General features: G+C 44.2%; 1 protein-coding gene across 5 annotated transcripts in view; it reads left to right on the top strand.

The window, feature by feature from the left end:
* FGGY (FGGY carbohydrate kinase domain containing) overlaps positions 1–23,241 on the top strand; it is a 564,284-nt gene that overhangs the window by 256,697 nt on the left and 284,346 nt on the right. For all 5 annotated transcript variants that reach the window (XM_045291915.1, XM_045291914.1, XM_045291916.1 and 2 more), the window contains one exon: positions 10,989–11,117. In XM_045291915.1, coding sequence (XP_045147850.1) covers positions 10,989–11,117 — 129 coding nt within the window. The remainder of the gene's footprint in view (positions 1–10,988; positions 11,118–23,241) is intronic.

Below are 23,241 nucleotides of genomic sequence, written 5' to 3'. Positions count from 1 at the left end.
GCCTCATTCATTTTAATGGCTATGTGAGATTCTATCAAATAGATGTACCCTAATTTATTTATGCAGACCAAACATGAGGGGGATAGCACCTTAAACTCTATGGAAGGAAGGTGTCTCATGTGTTGGGCTGCTAACCGCACGGGGCAGCTGCATCAGCTGCTCTGCAGGGACACACAAGGCTTTGTGTTCCTGCAAGGAGTTACGCTAAAACCCACAGGGCCACTTTGACCCTCTTCTGGGTCAGTGAGATTTCGGAATGGCCTGACAGGCAGCGAGTGTGGTTTGAGTTTTTACACCTCCTTGATCAACTTTTTCATTATCTGGCATATTGCATATATGGGTACCGTAAAATAAATCTATTCAACACTCTTGTTGAAATCAGGCAACACTTTGTGTGTGTCGAACATGAATGAATGGATGCATGAATGCACAGGTGCAAAGCAAAAGTTACATTGGCTGTGATGGGTCATCGTTCTCAGTAGTTTAGCAGAATGGAATGATGTAAAAAAAAAAAAAGGCAGTTATGTAATGGTGTGAAGGATGAAGTTATATAGCCATCCTTCACTTTATGATGTGATGGGGTCACCTTCCATTTTTTTGCATCATGCCTATTTTTCACACGCTGGTCTTTTGCGGATAAGTGGGGTGGGTGTAGGTGCTGTATGAAACAAAAACCACCCATATCTCCAAGAAAAACCTTTCTCTGTCTTCGCTATATTATATTATATGGCTGTATTACTCACGAATATAGTCCTTGTTCTTAAATGAAATCACACTACAAGTAATATTTTGGTGTGCAATTTTTTGCCAGTTATTTTTAAATTTAAAAAAATCATTTTATTGAGGGTCCGTACAGCTAGCAATTTTTACTTGGCTTGATTTTATAAAATGTAAGCCATGTTGCTCTTTCTCTCTATTCTCAGCTCTCTGTGGATTTTTCTTCCTAAAAAAAAAGAAATATCTTTTGAATGTTAGAACCATCCGCTGGCTGGTGCTGAGTGCTGGACTTGGAGCTCCTTACCACGCCTGAGGTCCTCTCACCCGCCTGCCAACCGTTCTCTTCTGCTCTTGTGTTTCCTTTTGGCAAACATCCCGAACTCCTCAACACTCCAGCACTCAGAGCTTCTCATGTCTGCCCGATGGCTAACTGTTTGCTCGAATGGCATCTATTCCCCCAGAGCTTTATAGCACTGAAAATGGCGACCCTCCCCATCATCTTTCCAACCAGGCTAAATGTCATCTTCTTGGTGAGATTTTTCTGGACTCTTGGCCAACCCAGCAGGTCCTCTTTTGTACTATAGTAACACCATGTCCACTGCATGTTTACAGCATCAAACAATGGTCCTGAGCATCCCAGACCACAGTGCGAGCCTTTGGAGGGCAGAGGTGCTGCCTTCACTTGCACACTAGCACCTAGACCTTGGCCAAGGACAGCACGTGTGGGTCCAATGATTCCTATTGCTATTGAAAGGGATCTGGTTAAAGTGCAGGAATGAGTGGTTGAATGATGTGTAGAAAAGAGAGCCAACGCTGGAGTCAGGAAATCTTGATTCACTTGGGGAAAGGTGACGCTGTGATTAATTTTATTGGGGAGGGGAAGAGAATTAAAGAATGAAACAGGGATTTTTTTTGGGGGGGTGGAAACTGTGAAACTGTCCGGGGCCACAAACATAGCCCCTGGGAGCCCCTCTAGTTCCTTCAGTACACTTCGAGAAAGTGTGTTTGAAGTGACGGTTTCAGAAGGATACCCCCCGAGTTTTACCTTGGTTTTTTATGGCAAGCGGTTTCCTATGGTCTCTAGAGAGAGAATGCTTCTTTCTATCTGGGATCCAAATACACTATTCTTGAAAACTGCTGTCCAAATGAAAACAACAACAACAACAACACAAAAACCTCTCACTGTCATCGAGTTGATGCCGCCTCATAGCAACCATCTAGAACAGGGGAGAACAACTGGCCCTGTGGCTTTCTGAGGTTGTTTCGGGGAGTAGAAAGCCTCCATCACAAGGACTCATCGCCAAAGCAGCATCTCCAAATCTACTGGACACCCCATATCCATGTTTCTCAGGCAGGGTTGATCAGGCAGGCAAATCAGTGACACTCATGTATGTGTAAGAAGAGGCTTTATATGAAGAAAACATCCCAGCCTCATCTAATTCAAGATCTTAAGTCTGAAACTAGTCCATACGTTTCTCTTCAGATTCCATCAGCTGCGTGCAATGATGCAGAATGCAAGAAGCTTACAGGCTGGTGGTTGCATAGTCTTGTGGATCTTAGGTCGGTGGAAATATGGCAGGGCTCTGCAGCTGTCAGGGTCAGTGGCAGAGAGAGGTGAAAGGAGATGGAGTTAGCTGTTTCCAGTGTCTCACACTCTTTTTTCATTTTTTTTAATAAGTCGTTGTATTGTGGGCTCATACATATCCATTGTGTCAAGCACATTTGTACATTTGTTGTCATCATCATTCTCAAAACATTTGCTTTCTACTTGAGCCCTTGGTGTCAGCTCCTCACTTTCTTCCTCCCTCTCCCACCCTCCCTTCCTTGTGAACCCTTGATAATTTATAAATTATTTTTATTTTTTCATCTCTTGCTCTGACCGATATCTCCCTTTATGCACTTTTCTGCTGTCCACCCCCCTTGGAGAGGGTTATAGGTAGATCATTGTGATCGGTTCCCCCTTTGTCCCCCCACCTTCCCCTGCCCCTCCTGGTATGGCTACTCTCAATGTTGGTCCTGAGGGATATATCTGTCCTGGATTGCTGTGTTTCCCATTCTTATCTGTACCTGTATACATGCTCTGGTCTTGCCAGATTTGTAAGGTGGAATTAGAGTTCATGATAGTTGAGGGTGGGAAGCATTAAAGAACTAGACAAAAGCTGTATGTTTCTTCGGTGCTATACTACACTCTGACTAGCCTGGCTCCTCCCCACAACCCTTCTGTAAGGGGATGTCCAATTGCCTACAGATTGGCTTTCGGTTTGCACTCTGCACTCCCCGCCGCATTCACATTGACATGAATTTTTGTTCTGGGTCTTTGATGCCTGATACCTGGCCCCGTTGACACCTAATGATCACACAGGCTGGTGTGCTTCTTCCATGTGAGCTTTGTTGCTTCTCAGCTAGATGGATGCTTGTTTATCCTCAAGTCTTTAAGACCCCAGATGCCATATCTTGAAATAGCCAGGCACCATCAGCTTTCTTCACCACATTTGCTTATGCACCCATTTTGTCTTCAGTGATCATGTCAGGAAAGTGAGCATCTCAGAATGCCACATTATTAGAACAAAGTGTTCTTGCATTGAGGGAATACTTAAATAGAGGCCAAATATCTATCTGCTTCCTTAATACTAGACCTATAAATATGTACATAGATTTGTTACCCCATCATCATATATAAATATATTTACATATGTACATGCCTGTATTTAGAGCTCTATAAATGCCCTTTGCCTCCTAGTTTTTTCCTCTATTTCCTTTTACTTTCTTCCTGTCCCATTATCATGTTCATTTGAGTTTCAGTAATTCCTCTCAGTTACATTGCCCTTAATCAAGCCTTATCAGGCCTCCAACACCCTCCTTGCCATCGATTTTCCATCACTTGTTGTTCCCTTGTCACTGGGTTTGTTCCTTTCCCCCACCTCCCCTTCTCCCATGTTCCCCCTGAGCCTTCAGTCCCATTGTTTTCTCCTCTGGATTATTTATCCAGCCAATCCTATCTAGATAGACCTGCAGGGATAATAACATGTACAAAAACAAGACAGAGCAAAACAAAGCAACAAAAGAAAAAACAACAATAATAAAAACAACAACAAAAAAGCCAATGCCTAGCATAGGAAAGCCTATAGATAGTTCAAGATCTATTTGTTGACCTTTACGAGTGTTTTCCAGTGGAATCTGATGGGGTGCCAAGCCCTGGCCCCACAGTCTATTTTTGGTATTCCCTGGGGACTTCATTGCTCTGCTCCCCTTGCTGTTCTGTTGTACCCCCTTAGTGTTTCACCTTGGTGTGGTGGGGTCAGATTGGACACAATTCTTGCAGGGTGTTTCCGGTGTTGTCCCCCGTAGTGCTATGGGTCAGTGAGGGACGTCCTATCTCTTGGTGGTGCCAGCCCTCTGGTCCTCTCTGTGCATTGGCTGCTCTGGGGTGTTGTCCTCAGGGCTTGGTCAGCCAGGATGTGCTTTGGAAGAAAGCTCAGCTGATCTGCTTCTAAAAGGTCCCATCCAGCCTTGAACACTCTGCTGAGGGCAGCTGCACCTTATTTGCGCCCATGGAGTCACCGTGAGTTGGAATGGACCCCATGGCAGCTGGTTTTCAATTAAGATATAAAAAAGGCGATGCAGAAGCAAGCAGGTTTGGAGCATCTGGTAGAGGAAGAAATGGTAGGTCCTGATGGGTGCTGACGTGGTAGTTGGATAACTTTATGCTGACCTGAAGAAGTATGAAAGTGTAGGGGTGGAATGAAACCTGTCAATGAAATCACAGCGTGATGACTCCTCCTGGATGGTTTCAGAGTGTGACACGGAGAGCAGGGGCAAGATGGTGACTAGGTAAGTAGCTCATGCCCAGAGCTCCATGGAGACTGGTGAGTGGGGAGATTTGGGGTCCGAGCAGAGGTGCCAAGGCTGTCGGTTGACCCCGGAGACAGCCAAGAGCATTTCTCTGAACCAGAAGCTGACTTCAGCCCCATACTCCCTGCAGACTCCTGAGCTCTCAGGCCCACCAGCTTCCTTTTTTGCAGTGCTCCGGGCACCCACTTCGCCTCGACCTGGCTCCAGGGCATCCAGGCGTACTGCAGAGGCTCTGCCCCGCCTCGGCGCCCTGCGCAGACCGGCTTTCGCTCCAGCCTCGCTGTCCGACTCTCCTGTCTGCCCCGCTCCTTTTTCATTCAGCTTGGCAGTTCCCTCAGGACGCCTTCTCTCTTCCATCTGGTTCTTTTCTCCAGCTGCTCTCTGTGCCAGGAACCCTACCTGTTGTCTTTCAGCACATGATTTGAACCCAGGTCTCCTGGCTGTAAGCCCAGACTTCTCTCTGCTCATCACAGTGGGCTGCAGGCTGGGGTTTGGATCCCAGAAGATGCATAATCAAATTAAGCTGCCTTTATTGGTGGAGGTCTCTGTCTAAATTACTGTACCAACTTAAAGCGTACCCCACCCTGTTAATTCTCTTTCTGCCTTGAATTTTTGTTTAATGAAAATTTCATGTTTTATGCTTATGGAGTTTGAGATGAAAGTGGCAGAGAGTTCTCATTTTGACCTTGCTATGAAAATTAATCCTTTAACAAAAAGAAGCTGCAGTTAAGGGGATATGATTTCTAAACGGTGACAGTTGTTCAACAAACACATGCTCATTCTAGGTATACTTCTCTTGATCCCATTTAAGTCATGAAAGCCAAAGAAAATATTCCTATTTGGTTTCAAAGTAAGATCACTGGTTTTAGAAATAGAGGAAAGTTGTATGTTTTATCTGTGCTAAACTGCACCTTGACCGGCTCTTCTCTTTCTTGTGACCCTTCTGTAAGGGGATGTCCAATTGTTTACAGATGAGCTTTGGGTCTCCACTCTTCTGCACACCCCCTTATTCACATTGATAGGATATTTTGTTCTGGGTCTTTGATGACTGATACCTGGTCCCATCAACACCTAATGATCACACAGGTTGGTATGATTCTTCCATGTGGGCTTTGTTACTTCTCAGCTAGATGGTCACTTGTTTATTGTCAAGACTTTAAGACCCAAGACACTATATATTTTGATAGTTGGGCACCATCAGCTTTCTTCACCACATTTGCTTATGCACACATTTTGTCTTCAGTGATCATGTTGAGAAGGTGAGCACAGAATGCTGGATTATTAGGACAAAGTGTTCTTATATTGAGGGAGTACTTGAGTGGAGGCCCTATGTCCATCTGCTACCTTAATACTTAACATATAAATATATGTACATAGATCTATTTCCTTAGAGTTATATATAAATATATTTACATATATACATACCTGCATTTAGACCTCTATAAATGTCCTTTGTCTCCTAGTTCCTGTTTCCTTTTACTTTCCTCTTGTCCCACTATCATGTTCTGCCTTCATTTGGGCTTCAGTAATTCCCCTCGGTTACATTGCCCTTGATTAAACCCCACCAAGCACCCTACATCCTTCTCTTCATCGATTTTAGATCACTTGCTTTTCCCTTGTCCCTGGGCTTGTTGACACACAACCCCTTCCTTTTCCCAACATCCCCCTCTCCCCGGAACCATTGCTCCCATTGTTTTCTCCTCCAAATTGTTTATCCTGCTTATCTTATCTAGATAGACATGCAGAGACAATAATAAGTGCAAAAATAAGACAAAGCCAAACAAAACAACACAGGAAGACAAAACAAACAAGATAACAAAAACAAAGAAAAGGAAAATCAATGATAAAAAAGGAAAAGACTATAAATAGTTCCAGGTCTGTTTGTTGACCTTTAGGAGTGTTTTCTGGTGGAGTCTGATGGGGCGCCACGCCCTGGCCCCAATGTCTGTTTTGGGACTTCATTGTTTTGCTCCTCTTGCTGTTTGTTGCATGCCTTAGTCTTTCGCCCGGTGTGATGGGGTCAGATCGGGCACAGTTCCCACACTGCGTCTCCAGTGTTGTCCACAGTAGTGCTATATGTCACTGAAGGACATCATGTCTCATGGTGGGACCAACCCTATGGTCCTCTCTGTGCATTGGCGGCTCTGAACAGGAATATTGTCCTCAGGGCTTGGTGGGCCTGGATGTGTTCCACTCTCTCTCCTTCCCTTTTTGTTTGCTCCTGTGTGCTCTGATCAGATGCACCTGTCTCTCTGAGTTGTACCTTCAGTATTGTCCTCTGAAGTGCATTCTTCTGGTGGAATTGGGCCAGCCCCACAGACCTCTCTATTGCTTCCCTGCTACATGCCTGTATGTTGTATTCATGTCTTAGCGTAAGGTGTTGAAGCCTGGTCTCTCTTTCTCGCTCCTGTGGAGATATCAACAATACCCTCCCCTTGGGTGGGTTAGTGTCCTGATCCCCCCCTACCCATCTCTTTTTTTCCCCTCTTTCTTTTACCCTCCCATTTAGTTGGCTGCATTTGAGAGACGAGTATAGAAGGATAAATCTGACTTGAACATTTAAAACTTTGTCAGTTGATCCCCTCTTCCGGTGCGTGCTGAGCCTAATGTGGTTTCCAACATTTTCTATATTTTGAATTATTTTGTTTTATCTTGTTTTTGTTTGTTCATATTAGGGTGTTATGCTTGTTCATAGCACACAGGTGTTATATCATTAGAGGTCACCCTCTGGAAGTAGTATTATATGTTTTCCTGTTTTTCGGTATATGAAATCCAGGATTGATGAACCTACAGGGACAGCAAAATGGTGGTGGGTGGGTAAAGGGGAGACGATGTCAAAAAGTCCAAGAAGAAAAAGAATGCTAACAAACTGATTGTGGAAGCAATTGTACTATTCTGCTTGATGTGGTTGAACTATGGGATGATGCAATATATGTATTAATAATAAATAATAGTTCATAATGAATAATTAGTTGTTATAAATAATAAAACATTTTTAAGAGATGAAATTCAATTTATTATATCTTGTTTTATCCAATCTGTCAATCTCGCTCACTCACTGCCCTTGAATCTGTTCTGGCTCCTTAGCAAACTGTGTTGTGCCGTGGTGGTAGAGTGGGCTACGTGTTGGGCTACTAACTCCAAGGTCAGTGGTGTGCACCACCCAACCACTCCATGGGAGGAAAGTGAGGCTTTTCCTGCTCCTGTAACGATTGAAAGCCTTGGAAACCCACAGGGGCAGTTCCCTTTTGCCCTATAGGGTAACAGCGAGTCATTTAAACATATAATTCATAGAATGCCTGGTGGGGTCCGATCAAGTGCAGTGTTCCTGAGAGGAAGTGCAAAGAGCGGAATGAAGGTTGAACATGATAGTGGGACAGGAGGAATGAAAAAGGAAGTAAAGGAAAGAACTAGGAGGCAAAAGACATTTATAGAGGTATAAACATAGGCATGTGCATATGTATAAATATGTAATGATAGGGATATTAAGGTAGCCTCGACTCAAGTACTCCCTCAACACAAGAACTCTTTGTTCTAATAACCCAGCATTCTGTGATGCTCACCTTCCCAATATGATCACTGAAGACAAAGTGGATGCATAAGGTAATGTGGTGAAGAAAGCTGATGGTACCCCGGCTATTACAAGATAAAGCATCTGGGGCCATAAAGGCTTGAAGTTAAACAGGGAAGCAACAAAGCCCACATGGAAGAAGCACACCAACCCGTGTGTGTCAAAAGGTGTCGATGGGATCAGGTGTCAGGCATCAGAAGACCCCAAAACAAATGACAATTTTGATATGAATAAAAGGGGTCAGAATGAAGACCCAAAGCCCATCTGTAGAAAATTAGACATCCCATCACAGAAGGGTCACAAGAAAGGGATGAGCCAGCCAAGGTGCAGTTTAGCACTGACAAAACACACAACATTCTTCTAGTACTTTAATACTTCCTCCCCAACTATCGTGACACCAGTTCTGTCTTACACATCTGGCTAGACTGGAACATGTCCATTGCTACAGATAGAGCTCTCGACACACAGAATCCAGGACAGATAAACCCCTCAGAGCCAGTATTGAGAGTAGGGATACCATGAAGGTAGGGGGAAGATGGGAGGATAAGGGGGAGAAAGGGGAAACTGATCACAATGGTCAATGTCTACCCCCCAGGGGGTTGAACAACAGAAACATGGGTGAAGGGACACAGCAGATGGTGTAAAATATGAAAATAAAGATGTTATAAATTATCAAGGGTGCATGAGGGTGAAAGGTTGGAGGAGATAGGGGGAAAAAGAGGAGCTGATACCAAGGACTCAAGTAGAAAGAAATTGTTTTAGAAATGATGGTGGTAACATATGTACAAATGTACTTGATACAATTGATGTAAAGATTGTTATTAGAGCTGTATTAACCTCCAATAAAATAATTAATTTTTTTAAAAGACCAGAAAAATTTTTTAAATAACAAAAGTAAACAATTCATATGCAACTTATTGATGAGATACTGTACATTCTTTTTTGCATACTAAAACCAAACAGAACTGGCATGGAGTTGATTTGGACTCCTGGTGACTCCCGTGGTCCAGTGTAGAACTGCTCACCATCAGGGTCCCATGGTGAGGATCTCTCAGTAGGATATTACTAGATCATTCACAATGGCACCACGGGGTGGAATCAAACCGCCAACCTTTGGGTTAGCAACTAAGTGCAAACCATCTATACCACTCAATTCTGATACTACATTTTCAGTAGAAAGACTTGCCTTATTTCATAAAATCCAACCACCAAAATTGTGAATTTGATGTGGGACCAGACCGTGTTTTGTTCTGTTGTGCGTGGGGTTTGCTGTGAGTTGGAATCGACTCAGCGGCAGCCAGCAAGAAGACGCTTAGCAAAAGCAAGTTCATCGATCCAGGTTGTTCCAGACTCAGTTAAGGTTTTCAGCAAGCAGATTGACTCTCAGATGTTTTGGGCGGGAGGGGGGGGCGCTTTTTCAATTTCAATTAATTAAAATAAATGGATACCCATGTCGTCCGCCAGCCACTCTGGCCAGCCTCTAGTGTTCCTTCCACAGGTGTCCAGTGGTTGTCACCCTGCGCATCAGAGCTCCAGAGCTCTCAATAGTCCTTCTTCTTTGCTGAACTCTTTCCAAATCCAGTGACTCACAGAAGTCCATTACTTAACATGGATAGAAATGGTGGTGTGTTTGCTTTGGTTCTGAATGGAGGAGGGTGGCTTAACCATCACTCTTGCCGTGGCCTGCCTCTAGCCTTCACCCTGGCCTTCATCCTCAGAAGCCCAGGAGCACCACTTCCCTGCCCTAGAGCTCTGTGGAGCAGGTAACAACCTAGCTGCCCTCTAATGAACTCCAAGCTGTTGTGGCCCCAGGCACAAGGAGCTGTGGTTCATCCTACCTTCCCTAACTGATTAGGAGACATCACCAAGCAAGTCACTGACCTCCCTTTAGGAATCCTAGGATCTTGGGTTTCAGAGAGATGTCAGCACACATATGGGTCATCCTTACTCCTGTCTGCACTGCAGAAACACTGATTACAGGATCCGGTGGCAGGAAGAGGAGGGAGAACTCAGTCTCTATTAGACACCTGGGTGCAGATGGATCATTTCTTTTTTTTTTTTTTTTTTTTTTTGCTGTCTCGCATCATTCTAAGCATCCTAATCTGGTCTCTCTAACAAGGTTGGGGACAAGAACAGCCTTTTACAACCCACAGCTCCCACACAGCACAAGACCATCAATAAATTCTTAACTGAAAGGCCTGCCTGACTGCAGGAATCCAAGGTCACTTGACATATCAGGGTCACTGCATTGCACAACGCCTAAGAACATCATTCACATTGTTTTCTACGGTGGTGCAAGCAGCAGCGCACACAATTTAGCATGAACTCTCTTTGTCAGCTGAGAAAAGCTTTCAAAAACATCTTTGGGACAAACAGATTCCTTTATCCTCTGGCAAGAAGCAATTTCAAGAGTAAAATTCTTAACAGCCCGAGAATCTGTACTCACCAGGGAGTGTGTATGAATACGTGTGTGTGTGTCCAGTTTGCTGGGGGAGCCGCTCTGCCAGAAAACCCATTTCGAACAGTTTGAGCATCTTTCACTTCCCTTCCAGTGCCCACTGTGTTTCCGTAATTTTCACATTTTCTCCTGCATGGAAACTTCTTCAGTCTGGAGAAGGCACCCGAGCCGCTGGCCTGGTGAGCATGACCCACAGGTAGCACAGATGGAGACCTAAGTCACCACCAAGTGAGCAGAGGGACTCTTGGCCGCAGAGGCATGATTTCCTCTTTGTGAAACAGAAAATGCAGAGGAGGGTGGAGGGGGCTGAGAGGCTCTCTTACAAACAACTCTGTTTGCTTTTGTGTTTTTCAAACTGACATGTGTTTGTTTTTCCTCCTGTCTACCCAGGAAACCAAGTATTGCCTCCTGGAGTTTCTCTTGGAAATGGACTCTCACCAGAGGCAGCAAAAGACCTTGGACTTCCCCCTGGGATCGCAGTGGCATCCTCACTCATTGATGCTCATGCAGGCGGACTAGGTAATTTCTTCCCCTGTGCCCACAGACAGACAACACTGTGTGACAAGGTAAAACTGAGCACCTAAGACCACCTCCCGCCACACACACACACACACACACAAAGCAAAAGACAAGGCTTGGTTATTTAAGGTGGTTACTGTGTTACATGTTGAGCTGCTAACCACAAGGCCAGAGGCTCAAACTCACCAGCTGCTCCATGGGAGAAAGATGAGGTTGTCTATTCCTGGAAAGATTTGGAATCTCATAAACCCCAAAGGGCAGCTCTCCTCTGTCCAGTATAGGACCCGAGTGGCATAGTGGCTACACAGAGGGCTGTGATAGAAAAGGTCCGAAGTGTGGAGGGAGGGTGCGGTGGAAAGGGGGCACCGAACAAGGATCTACATGTGACCTCCTCCCTGGAGGATGGAGAACAGTAAAGTGGGTGAAGGGAGACGTCGGACAGTGTAAGATATGACAAAATAATAATTTATAAATTATCAAGGGTTCATGAGCAGGGAGGGAGGGGGAAAATGAGGACCTAATGCCAGGGGCTTAAGTGGAGAGCAAATGTTTTGAGAATGATGAGGGCAATGAATGTACAAATGTGCTTTACACAATTGATGTATGTGTGGATTGTGATGAGTTGTATGAGCCCCTAATAAAACGATTTGAAAAAAAAAAGCAAAGGTCCGAAGTGAGCAATCACCAGCTGCTCCCAGGGAGAAAGATGGGCTTTCTACTCCCTGTAGACAGTTATAGTCTCGAAATTCATGGGGCAGATCTACCCGGTCCTATAGGGTCGCTGTGAATTGTCGTGGTCTTGATGACAGTGCGACTGTCCTCTACGGTGGCTATGAGCTGTAATTGTCTCCACAGAAGTGTGTTTATTTTTGTTATGATTTTACAGATGTCCCCCCATACTCCTTTTTTTAAAAACCAGGCATTTGCATAGAATTCCAGGACTTTACATCAAAGCAGAATTTATATATGATTTTAAGAACCTGTAAATGCATCATAATAAGAAAAAAGATGAGCATAAATATTTGGATGGCCATTCGGTTTACTGGAAACACATCAAGGACAAATGAGCTTACAGCTAGCTTGTGTGAGGATTGTGTATTCACCTATATTGTTTTTTCCCAAAGACGCTCCAGACACTGTACAATAGATTTATTTTCTTAAGATATTTGGCTTACGTTCAATATTCCATTAGTTGGTTGTAGTCTTGATGTCAAAGGCCCATGGTGGCACAGTGGTTAAGTGGTGGGCTGCTAATCCCAAGATGGGCTGTTTAACCCCCAGCCACTCCTTAGGAGGAAGATAGGGCAGTCTGTCTCTAGGGTGATTACAGCCTAGAACCCTATGGGCCATTCCACTCTGTCCTATGGGGTCTCTATGAGTCAAAGTTCATGGCAAAGGGTTTTATACATCGGTGTTATTTTGTTTTGTTTTCCTCCTGATTTCATGAAGAAATAACCCTAAATAACCCTCAAATGAGTCATGTATGCATTCACTTAATCGTTCACCAAATACCACTGGTGGTTTGGTGCTAGGGAACAGTGCACACATAGCCAAACAAAAGAAAACCAAGACCCCTTCCCACCTGGACATTTTAATGAGAAAGCAGGCAATGAAACCAGGGATTACAAAAAACGTTTTGTGATTCCATATTCTTTCTCACCCCCATGTAGTATTGTATTCTGATTCTTATCTTTCACGTCAACTCTAGCCACATGTTCCTTCCTTAGGCTCTCTCTAGCTCTCTCTGTGTTCAGACTATGGTTTCATAGTCCATGAGAATAATTCAGTAACTCACCATTGAATTTCAAAGTAGAGCCAAATAGAATGGGTTGGAACAGAGTAGAAAGCACCAGAGTAAATCTCCCCTCATGAGGGAAAGCACTGTGGGTTGCGACCCCTTTGGGGGTCAAACGACCCTTTCACGGTGGTCACCCGATTCATAGCAGCAGCAAAATTACAGTTATTAGGTAGCAACGAAAATAATTTTATGGTTGGGGTCAGCAGAACATGAGGAACTGTACTAAAGCGTCACGGCCTTAGGAAGGTTGAGAACCACTGGTTTAGCAGAACTTATGTTTCCATTTTCTGTATATGTGCATGAAGCTGAGTTTTCTTGTGTTGCTGGGTGAATTTGATTCACAAAAGTTCATTTTGTCCCAGTTTAGGAGGCTGGAAGTCTGAGTTCAGGACACGAGCTCTGTCATCTCCTGGGGAAGTTTTCTCTTGGCTCCTGTAGCTCCAGCATCCTTCTGTTGGGTGGCATTCCCATGTGGAGTCCATCTATCTTCCCTCCATCTGGACTTTCCTTATCTGGAAGGTGATTGACTGAAGACAAGACATACCCAACACTGACGTGGCCTCTGTAACATAAAGAGGAAACGTTATTCCTACATGGAAGTACGTACACAGATAGAGGAATTAGGATTCTAAAACATTCGTTGTTCAGGGGACTCAAATCAACTCATCATAGCATGTGTATACTGGGCTCTGATTAAAATGGATGTCTTACTGTGGATTATGGCTCAAACATTTTAAAATATATTTTAACTTGTAATTCAGGCCAAGTTATCTCTCAGAGGCACACAGGCATGCTTCCAGAGCACTGTCTGCGTATGTAACCTCCAAGTCTTATTTCTCTGGCTGAGACGCTTGGTCCACTACCCCTCCCGTTGGCTGATTGCTTCTGCAACATGAAGACCAAACTCTTCTTCCCTGCTTTCCGAGATCCACACCGAATGGTGTAAGGGTTCTCGAAATTGTGCTTCCTTCACTATTTTGCTTACCCCTATTGAAGACTGACCACATTGTGTAGCAATTGCTGATTTTGTACTAGACTATGAGCTCCTTCGGGACAGGGACATTGTATAATCCATCTCATGCAGAGCCCTACGCCTGATCTCTTTAGGTGTTTGTTAATTCCAGCCTTCTAAGGCAAGAAGAAAGTGGAATGGTCTTCCCCTGTCCAGTGAAGGCTAATTTATTTCCTTACTTAACAGATGATAAAATAGGATCCTGTTCTTCTGTCCAGAGGCTTTCAGAAGAAGGATCCCTCTCCCTGATAATGTGAGCGTGTCTGTACTTAGCTTCTTTCATTTCTTCAGGATCTCACGCAGTGCCTGAGAAAGGGTAAAGGACCTGCGGGTTGATTGAACGGTATTTAATCCGAATTGCAGATGAGATCATTTCTCTCTAAGCATTTCTGCTGTGTGAGCAGAGCGTGCCTTCAACGTGCAATGCCGTGATTTGGGTTTTTCAGTTGGAGCACAGTGAGAACGTGTGGTCTAGACAGACATGGAATGTTCCGTGCCCCAGAAATCCTGACATCCAATATCGTGTTTGAGGCCATGGATGCTCTCTCTGTCATGCTTTTCCAGTTGTCTCTGGGGTGACAGTTTCAGTCATCCACCCCACCCAGGTGACAGGGACTTGGCTCAGACCTTCATACACTGCACCTTGGGAAGCCTCAGGCACCCTGGCCTCCTTCCAGACCTCTCCCAAGGGCATGTCCAAGCACAGCCCTTTCTTCTTCCAGGACTCACTGTGCGCTCCATCAGGGGAGTCTGTTTCCTCTCTGGCTTCTGGCACGTGGGCCCGCTCTGAGAGGGTCTTTTGAATTGTCCTGGGAGAAATCCAGCTCATCCAATGATATCCCCACCCCACCCCCACCCACCACACACCGTTTTCTTCAACTAGAGTGCCCAGTGACAGGGTTTTGCCCTTTGAAGTTTTTGATCAGTCTTTTTCATCCCTGTTATACTACAAGTTAGTGAGCTTTTCTGGTGATTGCCAAAAGTAAGATAAGGACCTTGGGTTGAAATTAACTGTAGCACTGGCTGGAAACAGCAACTTCTTAGAGATCATAGGACCGTGGAGTTGCTGGGTGGGAAAGTCTGGTGGTTTGAATCCATCCAGAGGTGACGTAGAAGAAAAGCCTAGCAATCTACTTGTGACAGATCAGCCACCGAAACTGTATGGAGTCCTGTTCTACTTTGGCATACGAAGGGGTACCCCCCAAAATGGAATCTTTTTTTTCAAAGTTATGTATTTAAATTGTTTTTACAAAACCACCTTATCACCTTCAAAGTAATCTCCATTACACTTAGTGCATTTGTCAAATCTGTGATTCCATTCTTCAAAACATTTTTCAAACTCATCTATTTGGATCGCTGACAGCACCTCCCTTATTTTCTTCACCTCTTCTATGTCTTCAAATCGCTGTCCTTTCACGTTCTTCTGCACTGACGGAAACTAAATGAAGTCGCATAGAGAGAGGTCAGGTGAGTCAAATGCATGAGGTGAGAGAGGATGCTGATTTTTACCCCCAAAACTGGCACACTGAGATGGCTGTGTGAGCAGGTGCATTGTCATGGTGGAAAAAACAGCCCCCCCCATCTGCCACTAATCAGGCCTTTTTTTGTTGCACACCATTACCCAGTCTTTTCAGAACCTCTAAATAGAAAGCTGGATTAACAGTCTGACCTGGTGGAATGAACTCCTAATGCACTACGAGCCCACAGTTTTGTCCGTTCGTGAAGGTGATAGACGTCCAGAATGAGATTTGTCTCCAATTGACATTTCACGTTTTTTGAAATGGGAAAACCACTCATACACTTGAGTTTTTCCCATAGTGCTGTCCTTGTAAGCTGTGTTCAACATCACAACAGTTTCTGCAACATTTTTCCCGAGCAGGAAACAAAACTTTCATATCCACACTCTGTTCTCTCATATTGGCCCTCACAAAAAATGAGGTTTGAGTGAAACGGATTTTATGAAAAAATTCACTGTGACCAGAGAGAACCTTCCCAGTCGATGCCACTGGGTGCACTCACTCAGAGAGAGTTGCTTGATGCTCATCTACTGGGAAAAATGCGTAGTACAAAGGCTCCACTCTGCTTAGCGAAATTCTGGATTTTTTAGTATCCCCTCTTTTTTTTTTTTTAATTAATCAATTTATTGGGGCTCATACAATTCATCACAATACATAGATCAATTGTGTAAAGCACATATATACATTTGTTGCCCTCATCATTCCCAAAATTCTCTTGCCTCTTGGGTTCCCGGAATCCGCTCATTTTCCTTCCCCCCCCCTTCCCTTCCTCCTCCCCTTTCCCCCATGCACCCTTAATAATTTTCCATCCTCAGTGCTCTGTTACAGTGTGCGGGATGCACTGCTTTAAGATTCTGTGTAGGCTGTGGTCAGAAACAACTTCAAGAACTGGTTAGTTGAACTCCGGGTTAAGAAGGTGCCAGACTGTGAGGGGAAGAACCTAAGCTGGAGGTCAGAATTCAATGGCATGTAGGCTTCTCACAAACAAGCCTGACCATGATGGACCCTTCCACTGTTGACTGGCATGACCTGCCTTGGACCCCACATTCTGATGGCGAGGAAGGGTCACCATTTGCTTTAGTGCGATGTCCTGGACTCTCATGCCTAAAGAGAGCCTGGGGCTGGAGGAGAAGATCAAAGAAGGCAGTAAAACTCAACGCATGCTCTTCCCAGTTCCGGAAGGATTCTGTGTGGGAATAAGAAAATCTAAGATAAAAGAACATTTTGTTCTGAAGGTGCCGGTTAGCAAGTTCTGCAGCAGATAGCCAGAAGAGAGGAGTAGTTTTGTTTGCACTTTGTGGGGGTGGTTCTGGCCAGGGCTCCGGCTGCTGATATTTTTCTAGCTTACAAAAATAGTATTAATTGTATTAACTTTGTTCCAAGTCTGTTCTTGGCTCCTGTACCCTGCCTATCCTGAAAGGCAATAACAACCCAGGGCCTTGTCCTTCCAGTTGACAGTTCCTGATGATCCAGCAAAGCATGAGTCTGAGGCCACCTCCTCTGGGAAACCTTCCCTCCCTCCTCCACGGTGACTTAAGGACGCATTCCCTTTTGTCTCCACTATGTTTGCATTTGCCTCCGTTAGTACACATATCATTTACCTTTGTGTGTGGACATCTAGTTTGATTCCATTCCGTTTGTAAACTCTTGGTGAGAAAGCAATATTGCATGCTTTATTCCCAGTAGCTAGCATAGTACTTTGAATAATAGAGACCTTTCCATATATGTAATTTATGAATGAGTGAATGGATGGATGGCATTCCCTTCATGAATGATGACCGTTGCAGCTGAAAGGTGTGTATCTGCTTTGTTTCTGAGGCAGCTGTTCGTCTACAATAGGTATAACCAGCCCAGTTCTCCCTAATCCACTCCTAGATTTCCAGAAACCTGTATTCTTTGTGTTTCCATTCCACTTAGCAGGTTATAAAAAAGAGCAAATTTCATGCCTAGGTTTAGCATAAAGCTTTGGTTTCAGATACTGGCTTATTCTCCAGATGTTGAATTGATTTAAATTGCTCATCTGGGCCAGATGTTGAATCAACTTAAATTGCTCATCTGGGCCAGAGGTTGAATTGGCCTAAATTGCTAATCTGAGATGTAGAATCAAACCCAAATGAGGATTTTCAATTTCTTTCTGTAATCTATATATATAGCAGAAGAACTGATTTAGCAAGTCACAAAAAGAGCTCTTGTCCATGCCTTCCTTAGAGCAAAATATGGTTGGTTCCAGTAAGCAATAAAGCCTGCCAGCTTCTGTCGCACCATTCTCAGTTCTAGAAGACATTGTGGATTGGCAACAACTCTGGTTAGCCTGATTTGGGGGACTATTAATTTAGCAGCATTTCTATACCAAATGTAACATGTTTGATTAATAAACAAATGTATTATCAGTAGCCCCTTGCATTTATAAATTTCAGACATAGGAAGCACATCTGTATTTACTATAGAATTTTCTCATAGCAACTTCATTGTGGAATTAGGACAGATATTTGTGAACGTTCCCATGCTGTATAAGGAACAGTTTCAGAGTCTATGAATTACAGAACTAGGGCTAGATTTTAATTATCTGTTTTCCCCCACTTAATTTTTGAAGCACCTTTATATCTATGATTGTTTTATATGATTAATTATTTCTAGGAACATCCTTGAGACCCTCAAAGTCTAAGTGACTTCCCAAAGGCACATAATTAGTGATTGATGCAGGATTTCAACTCAAACCATCTAAATCTTGGATTCCCAAACGTGGTAGTTCTTGTAATCACCTGGGGATCTAGTGAAACTACAAATCCCTGGGTGCCGCTTGTGACCATATGAATTACAGCTACTGAATTAGGGAAGGAGTCCATGGATCTGGAGTTTCACCTGCTCCACAGATGATTACAATGACCAACCACGTGTGGGAACTCAGGGTTGAAATCCAGAGTGCACAGTTGTGTTGTAGGGATGCCAATGCCTTCAAATATGGTCCAATCTGCTCTTGATTTTGACCCAAATAGTATTTCCTCAAGAAAGAAATAACGAAGGGAAAATGTCAACAAATATCTAATGAGAACTCCCGTTACTAGTTCACGAAGATACAGAGTGAATACCCTTTAAGACAGAAGATTAACGTCAGGGGACTTCCTAGACTAGTTGAGAAAATAGGTAAATAAGGAGCCATTGTGATTGCATGTGACAAGGCGGAGGAGCAGAGGAAGGGCCCAAAACTAAGGTTTGAAGGATCAGAAAAGGGGATCCTAAGGAAAGTAATGCCTGGCCATAGGATCACAATGTTTCCCACCTTATTGATTCTTGGTCAAGTAGAATTTATTTACTCATTACTGCTTGTCACGTCAGTGGTGTTGATAATAAAATAGTAATACCACAGTGTTACTGAGAAAACTATCGGAATCACCACACTTATTGCTACTTTGACCATAACGACTTGATTCCTACATGTCGGCAGCGCACATATACTAGCGCTCGCCCTCACAATCATCCCACAAGGCAGAGGTGATTTCCCATCAGGATAAGTAGCTCTTCCATACTTCCATCAACTCAAACTGGACTCCAAAGCTCATTTGCGGAATATTGATGCTTCTCACTCATTGGTGACATAATTCCTAGAGGACATTTAGCAAGGCCTCGTGACAGTAATCTAAAGGGGCAGTGAGGAAGAGGAAGGCCTTCAGCAAGATGGGACGACACAGCACTGATGGGCTCGGACATCAGAACAGTGGTGAGGATAGCAGAGGACCAGGTGGCATTTTATTCTGTGGTGTGCAGTGGCACGGGGAGTCAGCAATGAGTCAGGGGCCCCTAAGAACAACAAGGGACCATTTTGATTGTAACAACTGGAGATGAGGCTGCTACTTGAAACTGGTGAATGGAATCCAGAGACCCTTCTTTATATTCTGTAATGCACAGACTCCCACAGAAAGAGTTATCTGACCCAAAGTCTCGGCAGGGCTGGGGTTGAGAAGCCCTCCTTTGACTGAACCTCCCGCACTCTTCTCCATCATCAGCTGGTGAGCAGCCACCCACTTGGGTAGAGTCCAAAAGGCAGCCCACTTTCAGGACTTTACTCACCTGTCAAATGCTTCATCAGCAATCTTTGGTAAAAATAACTCTTTTGTGTGATTGCTGCTGCTGTTAGCTGTTGTCAAGCGTGCTCTGATTATTAGTGATCTTAGAGATAGCATAAGGAAATACTGCCCCAGCGCTTGGCCACCCAGACAGCTATCTCGTATCTCTGAGCCCGTGGTTGCAACCAAGTTGTCAATCCATTTTGCTGTGTTTCTTCTTCGTCGTCACTGAAATACGATGTCCTATGCCGGGGACTAGCCCTTCCTTATAAGATGTCTAAAGTACGTGAGACACACTCTCCCCATCCTTGCTTCAAAGGAGCACTCTGCTGTACTTCCTTCATGACAGATTTGTTTATTCTTCTTGAAGCCCGGGGGACTTTCCAATTCTTCACCAACACCATATTTAACATCAATACATTCTTCTGTCTTCCTTATTCAGTGCCGACTCTCACCTTTGGATGAGGCCCTTACAAATACTATGGCTTCGGTCAGTGGTACCTTAGTCCTCCAGGGGACATCTTTGCTTTTTAACACTTGAAAGCTGTGGTTCTCAACCTGTGGGTCGTGACCCCTTTGGGGGTCAAACAACCCTTTCACAGGGGCACCTGATTCATAACAGTAGCAAAATTATAGTGATGAAGTAGCAACAAAAATAATTTTATGGTTGGGGGGTCACCACAACCTGAGGATCTGTATTAAAAGATTGCGGCATTAGGAAGGTTGAGAACCACTGCTTTAAAGGGTTTTGTGCAGCAGATCTGCCCACGGCAATCGGACATGAAATGAGGTCAGAAAAACAGTTGTAAGATAAGAACATAGAAGTGAAGACTAAGGAGTAGGGAGTGTACCAAGTGGACTCCACCCCATCAGTCTTACTGAGAGGCCAGCCACCCTGTGTCCTTTCAACACATCATGTGCACCCTGCTTCCTTGCCTGGGCTCTGGCTGTCCATGCTGTTGAAGAGGGCCGCCCCCACCCCCACCACACACACACACACTCCTGCTAGACAATTCTACCCATCCTTCAGCACACCGTTTAAATAGTGCTTCCACTGTGAAAACTTCCCTGAACTTAATCTCATTTCTTAAATAAAAAAAAAAAAAAGGAATCTCTCTAAACTCTAGGTTTCTGAAACAATTTGCAAATAGCTCAGTTGTTTGGTTATTTCTTACCTTTGGTTTTTTCTTATCCTGATTCAGGTAATCCAGGTCTGATTATGTATCCCCCAAGAGTATTATTGACATATAATTCATATATCATACAATTAAATAATTTAAGCACATCAAGAAGGATTGTACAATCATCACCCCAATCAACTCTACAACATTTTCTTCATTCTTGTACTCATCATTATTAGCTCCCCTCTTCCCCTCAACCTCCCCTGTCATACCTGCAAGGAACAATTCATCCAGTTTACTGTCTGTATAGATGTTCCATATGTCCTGGATTTAATACACAGAAAAACATTAACAAACAAACAAAAATGTTGTTTTGGTTCTTTTTTTCCTTCAGTTTTTCCTCCAAATCATATTCACTTGTGTATCTCCTCCATCCAGAATCGACCCCCCACATGGTCAGCCTACAGCAAATCTATAAATTAATTAACATAATATAATATATGTGAGTGGATTTCAAAACACCAAAAACAGGGTTTGTAGAATCTGGGAGTGGGAACTTTTAAAGAATATAGATTTCTATTTTCATTTAACTTCTTTAAAAAAATTTTTAGTGTGTGTGAAAGTGTACACAGCCAAATATACACCATCTCAACCATTTCTGCACGTGCAGTTAGTGACCTGGGTTGTATTCGTTGGGTGCTGTATGCCAGCATTCTTTCTATCCTCTTCCAGCTCACTTATGGATGGTTAATATTTTAGGATGATTATCACCCAAAGAATAAACCAATGAAATGATAACAACATATGTATGTTGTTGATATATATCTTGATTCCAAGGCTCCACTTTGCCATGGTTCTGAGTCTGAGTGTTTGATGTGGGACCTGGGACCGGGTTTTAAGTCTGGGAGATGCCACCTGGTAGCCACACAAGACTGCCTGGGGAGACAAATTGGCACTGGAGTCAGAAGCAATGGTGAGGAGCCATCGATACATAGGCAAATCAGACCAAACCAGGACTTGTGCTGAGCAGGAGCCAGGCCCAAGGTGGGCTGAGGACTGAGGACAGGCAGGAGGCTTTTCAGAAAGCGAAGGTGGGTCTCGGGAGGCTAGCCGTCTGCGTGAAATGAAGGAGGGATCAGCGAAGATGATAAAGCCGCAGCATTCTATCTGAAGGGAAGAGCGGTGCCGTCGCAGAGCAGATAGAGCAGGGACGGCTCGGGGGTTCCTGGAGGCGGATCAGAAGACGGGCAGGAATCTGCTAGTGCGACGGCAAGTTTATTGTTTTAAGTGGAGGCTTGGTTTAATGAGAACCACGGCTGCCTGCGAGCTCAGCAGCTGTGTGAGCTGACAAGGCAGCCCAGGCGGCGAGGGGCAGAGAGGGGGCACGGAGCAGGGTGACTCCAGGTTTCTTGTTCCCAGGCCTTGAGGCTTTCTTTAAGCCCTGCCCTTCTGTGAACCCGAAAGGACTGGGGTTCGCTGGGAGAGCAGTCTGGTACTCTGTGGACAGAAAGCCAGGGAGGCTTGCAAGACCTTGGCTGTAGCCAGCTGCCCCTAACCCCACCCCACCCCTCTTAATTTGGAGATCTCCTGTAATTCAGGACAGACAGCTCTGAGCTCCCCATGGAATGATAACATTTTCTGTGAGATGGACATGCTTCTGTTTGGATAACGAGTTATCCTCTAGAACTAGAACTAAAAGGTTGCTGAAAGATTTTCTATACCAATTTCCTTAATTTTCATCTGAGTAAACCAAAGCTCGGGGCCAAAGAAAAAGACAAGACTTAGTCTAAGGTACTACCCCCCAGAGAAGTGATGTCAAAGTTGAAGTTTAATGAATCAAAAACCATTTTCTTCCCCAGAAGACAAGCCCTGGAGTGCTGGTGATGCAGCGTGTTGCATATTGGGCTGCCTCTTGCAAAGTCCGCAGTTCCAATGGCCGCAGTAGCAATGAACGTGAGTTTTGAAGATGCTACTTGGTGGCACTGTGGGTTAGGCATTGGGCTGCTCCTTGCACCCTCAGCAGTTCAAAATCACCAGCATTCCCAAGAAGAAACATGGTGCTCCCCTAAATATTTACAATCTCAGAACCTTCTAAAGGGGTGCTATGAGTTGGAGTGAATTTGATATCAGTGTGGTAGATAATATGCTATTCAAATACAACATGTTTTAAAAGTTGCCTTGGATCAATTTTACTTCATAATAACCCATGTGTGTGAGAGAGCAACTGTGCTCCCTAGGGCTGATTTTTCAGAATCAGAATGCCAGGGCTTTCTTGCAAGGTACCTCTAAAAGCCCTGTCACTGCCAACCTTTCGGTTAGCAGCCAAATGTTTGCACCTCCTGTGCATCCCATCTCCAAAATGGGAAAACGAAACAAAACTGTGGACTGATTCCTAAAGTGTGGATCCACTCCTCACCCTTCATCTCACGTAATGGGTACAGTCGGTGTCAGAGGTGGCTGTGCGATAGGTAACTAGCCTGCGCCACACGAGACGTCCTTGTTGTCTTATCATAATATGCGCTCAGCTCCTAAGAGTTTCCTTTAAAAGCTGGTTTCTGAAACAATTTGCAAATAGCTCAGTTGTTTGGTTATTTCTTACCTTTGGTTTTTTC

The sequence above is a fragment of the Echinops telfairi genome, unplaced genomic scaffold, assembly GCF_000313985.2.
Source record: "Echinops telfairi isolate 266 unplaced genomic scaffold, ASM31398v2 ScPeMD7_443;HRSCAF=831, whole genome shotgun sequence".
Taxonomy (NCBI): Eukaryota; Metazoa; Chordata; class Mammalia; order Afrosoricida; family Tenrecidae; genus Echinops; species Echinops telfairi.
This window is presented reverse-complemented; position numbering and strand designations above follow the sequence as displayed.